The sequence below is a fragment of the Antennarius striatus genome, chromosome 22 (assembly GCF_040054535.1).
Source record: "Antennarius striatus isolate MH-2024 chromosome 22, ASM4005453v1, whole genome shotgun sequence".
NCBI lineage: Eukaryota > Metazoa > Chordata > Actinopteri > Lophiiformes > Antennariidae > Antennarius > Antennarius striatus.
Genome location: NC_090797.1, coordinates 12,410,080 through 12,420,007, shown reverse-complemented (window position 1 = coordinate 12,420,007; position 9,928 = coordinate 12,410,080). Strand labels below are relative to the sequence as shown.

At 41.7% G+C, this 9,928-nt stretch overlaps 1 protein-coding gene across 1 annotated transcript; it reads right to left on the bottom strand.

Moving 5' to 3' along the window:
* Positions 1-6,857: 6,857 nt before the first annotated feature.
* LOC137589656 (serine/threonine-protein kinase pim-1-like) lies at positions 6,858-7,685 on the bottom strand. Its single transcript, XM_068307519.1, has one exon. It carries the CDS (start codon positions 7,683-7,685, stop codon positions 6,858-6,860), a length of 828 nt encoding a protein of 275 aa, XP_068163620.1.
* Positions 7,686-9,928: the final 2,243 nt, after the last annotated feature.

Below are 9,928 nucleotides of genomic sequence, written 5' to 3'. Positions count from 1 at the left end.
GAGACGTGTCCTCATCACATATCAGGGTTCTGCTGTCCCGGGTCAGCTCCTCTGCAGGCGGTGTCATGTCCAGCTCGGGTTTAAGTCCTGGCTCTGTATATTATTAATATACAGACACTGCTGACAAAGACAAATTAAACAAGGCAGTCAGAGACTGCGACATCCCTGAATTCAAAATTTTACCCTGACTTTCATAATGTTCCTTACTTTCAGCAATGATTTCTATAATGTTCTATCGAGTATGACATTGACCTAATTTTCCAAAGGTGAAGGTCATCATCACATTCTTGTGCCTCTGGCTTCCTGAATATGTTGCTTTTCGTTTTGTGATTAAATCTCATCAGGTATCAGAGAGGTGTTCCGAAAATGGTATAAAAGTAAAAATTTGACCTTGACCTAGTTTTTCAAGGTCAATGTTCTGATCTCATTTTTATCCTTTTGCCTCCCTGAATATAACGCCTTTTGGTTCGTTTTTCTATCTCATCCGGTTCCTAAGATATGTGCAAAAAATGAACCAAAGTTGAAATTTGACCTTGACCTAGTTTTCTCAAGGTCAAGGTCATCATCTCATTTTCATCCCCTTTGTTGCCCGAGGATTGTGCTTTTTGTTTTATCTTTCTATCTGCAACAGATAGAAAGATAAAAGATATTTAGTGGATGGAAGGACGAACACACGAACACTCACAATTACATCATCGCTTCATGGGATGTAATTAGAGATCATCAATTTTCAAATTTCATTTTGCAATACTTGTAATCCAAATTTTTTGATAATGATTCGAATCCCTCAAGTCACCTCTGATATGATGAACCACAAACGTGAATTTTCTCTGTGTGTTTCTATTTTTTCTTGATTAAACACTGAATAACAGTTTTCCACGGGTGGAATTAAATGTTGGTGGATTTACCTTTCATGGCTGCAGATCGATGACAGAAACAAGTTGAGTGCTGCTCGGATCTCGGTGCTGACTGTAGTGTAACTGTGAGGGTCTGTCTCAGTAACGTTACACAGGTGTTGATACCTGAGGCGGTTTGGCTTTGAAGTTAGGGTCTTTGTGACGTCACCGGCTGCAGCAGCGTTATGGACTCAGCCGTTGTCTGGAAAACGAACCGGTTTGGGACCCGCTGGGTCCGAATTAAAAAAAATAATCTCATAATTCAGACCAGAAACGAAGGACTATGAGGAAATATTTAATACTACATCAGGCAATTATGATTTTAAAAAAATTTTTATAATAAAAATAAAAATTGTGGAAACACTTTAACATTGTGACGCTATCTGACAGCTTCATGTGCAACTTTGGCTCATTGTTTTTCGCATCTGAAATAAATATTAAAAAGCCGACAAATATGACTTTAAAAGCCTCCGACTCTCATTTTAATAAGAATTAAACACCAGATCCTGAGCAGAAATCAAGCAGCTTCATCTCGTTTATTATTTGCGTTACAGCACAAACAAAAAATTATTAATAACAATTTAACAAAAGCAGATTTGTTTTTCTACATTATTGATTAATATTTAATGCTATGATATGAAATAATGTACAATATTTCTTAAATTAATATGGAAATTTCCGAATATTGTGTATGATGAAAAACAATGGGTGCCTGGACAGCAGAGAAGACCCATTTATATTTGAAAAAACATAGTCAACTTTATTTTCAATTGTACCATGTATGCACGACATACAGCACAGATGAAATTACAGTCTGCAACCTGGGAATAAATTTGTTAAACCGACTGAATAACCCACATTCCAAAAATTAGAACAGGCTTAGGCAGAGTTTATAAGGATTACAGGTTTTATTCCTATAAATGTATTGGAACATGTGGTTTGGACTTGTGCAGTCTTTGAGCGTTGCCACAGACAACAGAATTGAGCAGTTTTTGATTCCTTTACGTTTTGAACTGTTTTTCCAGCCTCCTGCCTGCAGGTGGCGCCCCGTCCATTCAGACCCGTTCATATGAACTCAGAGCAAAGAGAGCGGACTGTGTTCTTTCCGGTCATATGATTGTCTGACTCATTCATCTGTGTGGTCATAAATGATGAGTCATGCTGGGAACACTTCCAAAATCATCTGCATATTTGGAAATTTTTGTTTTGTTTCTTGCAGGAATGTCCAGCCTGTGTGAGCTCATCGCTCACAGGAATATTCTCTGCTCAGATTAGATGGCATTATGAATTCACCAGGACACACTGATCCAACACAGACAGACTACAGACAGATTAACCAGAACCTGCACCACTGACGGCTCACAGACGACACGCTGCCTACAGTGTGGGTCTGTGTGCTGCTTCAGTGGACGGGCTGAAGGTCTGACAGAACTGAGCAGCAGCTTCATCTGTCTGTCTGTCCAGGTTCTGTCTGTCCAGCTCCGCGTCAGTGAACATCCAGCTGTGAAGTCACTGAACCACAACACAAACATCACTTCATCTCCAAACATGACATTTCACTGCAGTCTTTACTGCCTGTGGAGGGGGCAGAAACTCTTACTAATTCACTGTAAACTAAATTACACTGTGTAGAACTCACGCCTCCATTAAGACACACTGGTTCTCCTGTTAACTAATTAAAATAAAACAGTGTTAAAACATAATTCTGTCTCTATAAAAACCTTCTCCAGGTAGAGTTTGGTGTCGGATCTCTCCAGCTTCCTGTCACCACAAAAACACGTGTAAAGATGAACTGGTGTCTTTTATTTGCCCAGAGGCATAAATGTAAGTGTGACTGGTTGTTCTTCATGTACGACAAACTGCCAACTTGTCCAGGCCATACTCCTCCTGCCCAGCCTGCTCCAAACTCTCCAGCCTCCTTTTAACATGATCAGCGGAACATAAAGTTGACGGATGAATCAAGATACTGACAAAAATGATGAAAAATGCCTGTCAATATTGTCAAAGTCTCCTGAATGGCATAAATTGAGTGGATTTCCTGATTCTAACTGTAAGAAAATAGATTCCTGGACCACACCACACAGGAGGGTGGACGGCACTGGATGAAGGGGCAGCGTTTCCAAAAACGCTTAAAATACACAAGAATCTGGTGTTTGTCAAAAATCTTCCTCAGTTTTTCAGACACTCCAGACACACATGGGATCACTGTACCGTTACGCCTGCTCTCCTTCTCTTCTGTCCTCACTGTGTTATTCTTCTGGATCTTCTGTGAGCCTTCACAAAGGTCCAGTCAGGATATCCTGTTCTTTCACCTGGTCTTGGGTACTGGTTGGTGACTTTTCAGGCCTGTTTGTCAGTGTCCTGATGGCGCCAAGCTGGTGCCCCAATGGATGGTGAGAGTCAAAAAACAGGTGTTGGTCTGTTTGTGTTGGAGTCCTGTATACCCCAACACTCACACTTCCGTCATCTTTGATGTTGCTGTCCACCGAGTTGATGTGTCCGGTGAAAGGTTGCACCTCGTGGATTTTGCTCTTGTGTCGTCCATGTACCGGAACCAGTGGCTTGGTGTTGCTCCTTTGAACGAGGTCAGGGCCATGTGTTCCACTTCTTCCATGTACAGATTGGACACAACAGGAGACACCTGAGAGCCCATGGCACATCCGTGTTTCTGCCTATAGAAGCTCCCTCTGTACTGGAAAAAGTTGCTGTTTAGGCAGAGGTCCAGAAGTTGGCAGATCTGGTCAGGGTTGAAGTTTGTCCTGTCGCTGAGGGTGTTGTCCTGTGAAAGCCGTTGCCTTAGTCCTTCCACTGCCTCCATTGCATGAACACATGTGAACAGGGAGGTGACGTCATAGGATGCCATGGTCTCATCTGTATCCAATCTCAGTCCTCTCACCTTTTCCACAATGTCCATGGAGTTCTGTATTTGGTAGTGGTTCTTCCTTACGAATGGGGCCAAGATGGTGGCAACATGCTTGGCGATGTCGTATGTGATGCAGAAGGGTCTCCTTCTTTATGATTTTGTGGAGCCCATATATGCATGGAATGGCTTCCCCAGGGTACAGGCAATGGTATAGCAGGTGGTTTATAGTTTCCTCCATTTGTTGGCATTCCACAACGTTGTTTTTGTAGCTGCTGGTTGGGTCGTGCTTCAGGGTCTCATCAGTGCTGCTGTCGCTGAGTAGAGACATTACCTTGCTGTGGTAATCTGGTGTGTAGGCAACAGAATGTAAGTGGAAATGTTTATTCACAGTTTAATTGACAAGTTTGACTTATATCTAAAGAATAAGACAGTTGATCAACTCAATAAACCAGACTAAATACATCAGTGTGCAAACACGTTTAATCTTGCATGTCAGAATACTTTTGAGTTTTGTGTCTATGTGTCTAGATGGGAGTTTTTTTCACTTGGAGCACATTCATACAAGTACAAATGTGGTGGCTTTATCTGCTACAACAGAAAGGGTCGCAGTTCCTGAATTGACCTGACAAACAGCACAAATGGTTTCTCAAGCAGTTTGTCCGACAACTTCTCAAGAACATTCTCCTGTAGTGAATGAAAAATTAATATTTTGTTACATAATTTATTATTGTTTAAGAAAGTCTTGCCCCTCACACGCTTCATATCCCCAGTGGGTCTAACATGGTAGGTTCCAAAGTTGTCAGTGGTCGATCTAAGGTCGTACCAATGAAAACTTTTTGGAGGGGTCTGGGATGAACCACTTCTCCCACAGATCCAGGTGAACAGCCGGGTAATTCCACGGTTTGAACGGACCATTCCAGTGCAGAAGCTGTGCATCCTGTATGAAGTTCTCTGGATAGCGAGCATCTGGACCCCATCCTGGACAAACAGGAACTCAGCTGAGGTCAGTGCTGCAGAATCTGACTTTACCTGTGTAAGTATCAGTGGTAACCATTCCACTTTGGAGAGCTTGAACTGATTCTACATATTAACAGTGATGACCTCACCCAGGTGTCTGACGTGCCACAGTGGGTCCAGTGTTGTGAACTTGTCATGAAACACAAGCTAACCAGTCTCTATCAGTCAGAAGTGGCATTTGTTGTAAACTGATTTTGATCACATGACCAGAACAAACCCTGGTCCTGACCTGACCCCTTAGCAGAGGTCACCGAGGTCTGGGGTTCTGACCTGTTCCCTCTGGTGCTTTAGGGGGTGATCCGGGTGCCGGCTCCCTGCCAGTACGCCCACAAGCTGGCCTTCCTGGTGGGCCAGAGCCTCCACAGGGAGCCCAACATGAAGCTGGATGACCTCCTCTTCTATCTGTGAGGACCGGCGCAAACCCAATACCCACGTTCCTGCTGCCGGCTGTTCTCGCTGGCAATTTAGGGTTAGGGGCGCTCAAGTATTTTTGTTCAGGGTTTTGTTCAGTCCTGTTTTCCTTCTTTAAAAAGACAAATAGAGTTCCAGCAGCATAAAGATCTGTGTGAAGAAGTTGTTTCTGACAGCTGTCCTGCTAACGTTTAGTTAGCTTCAGCGTTGCGTCCAGATGTTGATGCCTGGTTCTGATTGGTCACCGGATTCAAAAGGTTTTAAGTCCCTTAAATGTTTGTGATTCCTGAACGGGACTAAAAAAAAGTCACGCAACTGATAGATAATATCAAATTTATTTAGATATTTTAGAAAATATTGCGCACACACACACGAACAGTCAACAGGCTGAGAACTCACACAACCCCTCAGGGTGTGACGAAGGTTGGTTCACACACACACACACACACACACACACACACACACACACACACACACACACACACACACACACACACACACACACGCTGGTGTTCAGTGGGCGGTACATTCACAGACCAGCATGAAGGTGGACATGTTTGCTGAGACAGGGATGACTGATTGGCCGGGCTAAATGTCAGGTGGGTGGAGGGGCGGGGCTGAGGTAGCTTTCTTTATCACTGGTCACTACTGGGGAAGAGGTTATGACCCGGATCAGCTGGTTCTGGGTCAAAGGTTCCGATCTGTTTACTTTTCAGTCTGAATCCAGAAACCGTGGAACCTTCATGGACCCTGTTCTCAGGTGGAACCTGTGTCCGGACCACAGTCGTTTTAAACTCACCGTCTGCAGAACTTTCTGGATCTTCACATCGAGCAGAACTTCTGTCCTCAGTGACTGGAGACGGAGACCACAAAAAATGACTCGAGCTTGAAATACGAGTCAGTCTCACCACTCAAGAGGATTTATGTCATTTTACACGCAATTGTTTTTGTGCATCTCCATGGCGACAGTTTGCTGCTGGGCGTGGCCTCCAAAAGGTTTGTTTTTATTCAACTTAATTTGACATGAATCGCGGAGGCGGGGCCTCCATCTACAGGTGAGATCTGATCAGAGTACCTTCTCTGACTGACATAGCCAACACAAAAAAAAACCTTTCGCTTTGTCCCTGTTAGAAAGTTAGAAAGGACTGGAAATATTTTTTTACTTCAAGTAATAAACTCCCTCATCTAGGGCGCAGATACTTCACCAGTTTAAACCTTTCTTTTCAGATTTAGCTTGAAGCGCCATCTAGTGGGCAGTGATGCTAGTTACACATTTTCACTTTTCAACACCTGGGAACGTTTTCTTTTACTGTCAGGGTCCATGTGGTTTATATCAGAGTGAAAAGCCACTTCAGTTCCATCATTACGGTGGGCTGTATTTGTGTTCGTGTGCTTCCTGATTTCATTCTCCCATTATTCATGAGTGACATGATAACCTACTTTGTTCGAATCATTTTATGACATGCAACCAAAATTACTGAATCAGCTTTTAACATCCCTCATGTAGTATTTGTGCTGATATAAAACATGAACTCGGACACAAAATTATCACACAAATTTATTGACAAAAGATTTACTAAACAAATACACATGTTATATACAAGAAAAGATACAGGCACTGATTCAGTTTCCCTCAGGGACGATGGGCCAGCAGGGGGTTGACTTATGGTTCATTCCAGCCAGGAATGACTCAGGAGCTGCTCCAGAGTGGGACGCTGCTGAGGGTCCTCAGCCAGACACAGACGCAACACGTTTTGGCAGTTTGGAGACAACTTCTGACTGATGCAGAGGCTCTTCAAAAAGTGTTGGTGCAGCATGTTATAGAGAACCACTCCCATCTGCCACACAGTAACAGGCCTGCTCCTGTACACTGAACTCCAGGACCACTCTGGTGGGTAATAGGAAGGGGTTCCACGATATATACCTTCGATTGTGTCCCCGTCATTGATAAACATGCTTAGACCAAAGTCAATTATCCTCAAACGTGGAACACCGCTGCTGATGTCAACCAAGATATTTTCCATTTTGATGTCTGCATGGAAAATCTTGTTGGCATCAAGTTCTCTGACAGCTTCCACCAGCTGCTTGAAGAAGAGTCTGGCCTCCTCTTCCTCCAAAGTACCTCCTCTGGACTTGCTGTAATTCAAGAGGTCAACCGCTGGAAATGGACATTCCATGACGATGATGAGCTCCTCCTCCAGGTCGTAGTGGTCCAGGAGGGAAATGGATGCTGACTGGCCAACCGATCCTCCTGCTTGTTGACTCATCTTCATGAAAAGCACTTCAAGAGGCATCTTGCTCCTGTCGTCGTCTTCACGGAAAACAAGGGTCTGGGGAATGTGCTTGATCGCTACGTGGACAAAATCTTCCTTCCTGTAACCCATGTACACAGATCCCTGGCCTCCATCACCGAGTCGGTACAGTTGACAATATTTATCCTCAAACTGCTTCTTCTTCTTCACTGGACTGATTTTCTTGTCCGGCTCCTGTGTCTCCATGGACTGAGATTGAGACCCACGTCTCCTGGTATGGATTTTCTTCCTCAGGAACGTTCTTAGTCCTGTCATTGGCATCAGAAAACACTGAGTTAGTACCTTCACTCCCTGATTACAATGTTACTATTCTACAATGTAATTTAAAGCTTTTAAATTACGTTAAACCACAGGAAAGCAGCAACTAAATATTTAAATAGAAATTAAATGTTTTTAAAATATATTATGAATTTAATTTTACAACTACTGGTTTAAGCTGACAGCAGGTTTGTCTTATGTATTGTACTGAAGTGGAATTCTGAGCTACTTCTACTTCATGTTAGAAAGGAAGACTAACTTTTTGTTGTCTTGTTTGCAAAACTTCACATAAACTGTGATGCTCCTGTTATAGACAGTAGTGGATTAAATTTCCAGAGACTTACTTGAAAATAAACCCGTCTGTTGTTCAGCCCCCTGAATCTTTGTGGGGTCTCTGAGGTCATCAGAGGTCTTCCACTGATGAAGAGGCTGAGGCTGAAGTCTGTAGTCAGCTGTGAATCTCCAAAAACGCTTAAAAACTGTCGGAGACATTGTAGAAATCTCATTACAATTATATAATATGTATATTATTAATATACAGACACTGCTGACAAAGACAAATTAAACAAGGCAGTCAGAGACTGCGACATCCCTGAATTCAAAATTTTACCCTGAGTTACTTTCATAATGTTCCTTACTTTCAGCAATGACTTCTATAATGTTCTATCGAGTATGACATTGACCTAATTTTCCAAAGGTGAAGGTCATCATCACATTTTTGTGCCTCTGGCTTCCTGAAAATGTTGCTTTTCGTTTTGTGATTATATCTCATCAGGTATCAGAGAGGTGTTCCGAAAATGGTATAAAAGTAAAAATTTGATCTTGACCTAGTTTTTCAAGGTCAAGGTTGTGATCTAATTTTTATCCTTTTTGCCTCCCTGAATATAACGCCTTTTGGTTCATTTTTCTATCTCATCCGGTTCCTAAGATATGTGCAAAAAATGAACAAAAGTTGAAATTTGACCTTGACCTAGTTTTCTCAAGGTCAAGGTCATCATCTCATTTTCATCCCCTTTGTTGCCCGAGGATTGTGCTTTTTGTTTTATCTTTCTACTGACATCATCGCTTCATGGGATGTAATTAGAGATCATCAATTTTCAAATTTCATTTTGCAATACTTGTAATCCAAATTTTTTGATAATGATTCGAATCCCTGAAGTCACCTCTGATATGATGAACCACAAACGTGAATTTTCTCCGTGTGTTTCTATTTTTTCTTGATTAAACACTGAATAACAGTTTTCCACGGGTGGAATTAAATGTTGGTGGATTTACCTTTCATGGCTGCAGATCGATGACAGAAACAAGTTGAGTGCTGCTCGGATCTCGGTGCTGACTGTAGTGTAACTGTGAGGGTCTGTCTCAGTAACGTTACACAGGTGTTGATACCTGAGGCGGTTTGGCTTTGAAGTTAGGGTCTTTGTGACGTCACCGGCTGCAGCAGCGTTATGGACTCAGCCGTTGTCCGGAAAACGAACCGGTTTGGGACCCGCTGGGTCCGAATTAAAAAAATAATCTCATAATTCAGACCAGAAACGAAGGACTATGAGGAAATATTTAATACTACATCAGGCAATTATGATTTAAAAAAATTTTTTATGATAAAAATAAAAATTGTGGAAACACTTTAACATTGTGACGCTATCTGACAGCTTCATGTGCAACTTTGGCTCATTGTTTTTCGCATCTGAAATAAATATTAAAAAGCCGACAAATATGACTTTAAAAGCCTCTGACTCTCATTTTAATAAGAATTAAACACCAGATCCTTCAAATTCTGAGTAGAAATCAAGCAGCTTCATCTCGTTTATTATTTGCGTTAAAACACAAACAAAATTATTAATAACAATTTAACGAAAGCAGATTTGTTTTTCTACATTATTGATTAATATTTAATTATATGAAATAATGTACAATATTTCTTAAATTAATATGAAATTTTCCGAATATTATGTATGATGAAAAACAATGGGTGCCTGCAGCAGAGAAGACCCATTTATATTTGAAAAAACATAGTCAACTTTATTTTTAAATGTACCATGTATGCACGACATACAGCACAGATGAAATTACAGTCTGCAACCTGGGAATAAATTTGTTAAACCGACTGAATAACCCACAACCCAAACAGATAAGGCAGATTTTACAGGTTTTATTCCTATAAATGTATT

What these genes read in the sequence shown, in the direction of transcription:
- LOC137589656 (XM_068307519.1), bottom strand. Translation starts at nt 7,685, where the DNA reads ATGGAGACACAGGAGCCGGACAAGAAAATCAGTCCAGTGAAGAAGAAG.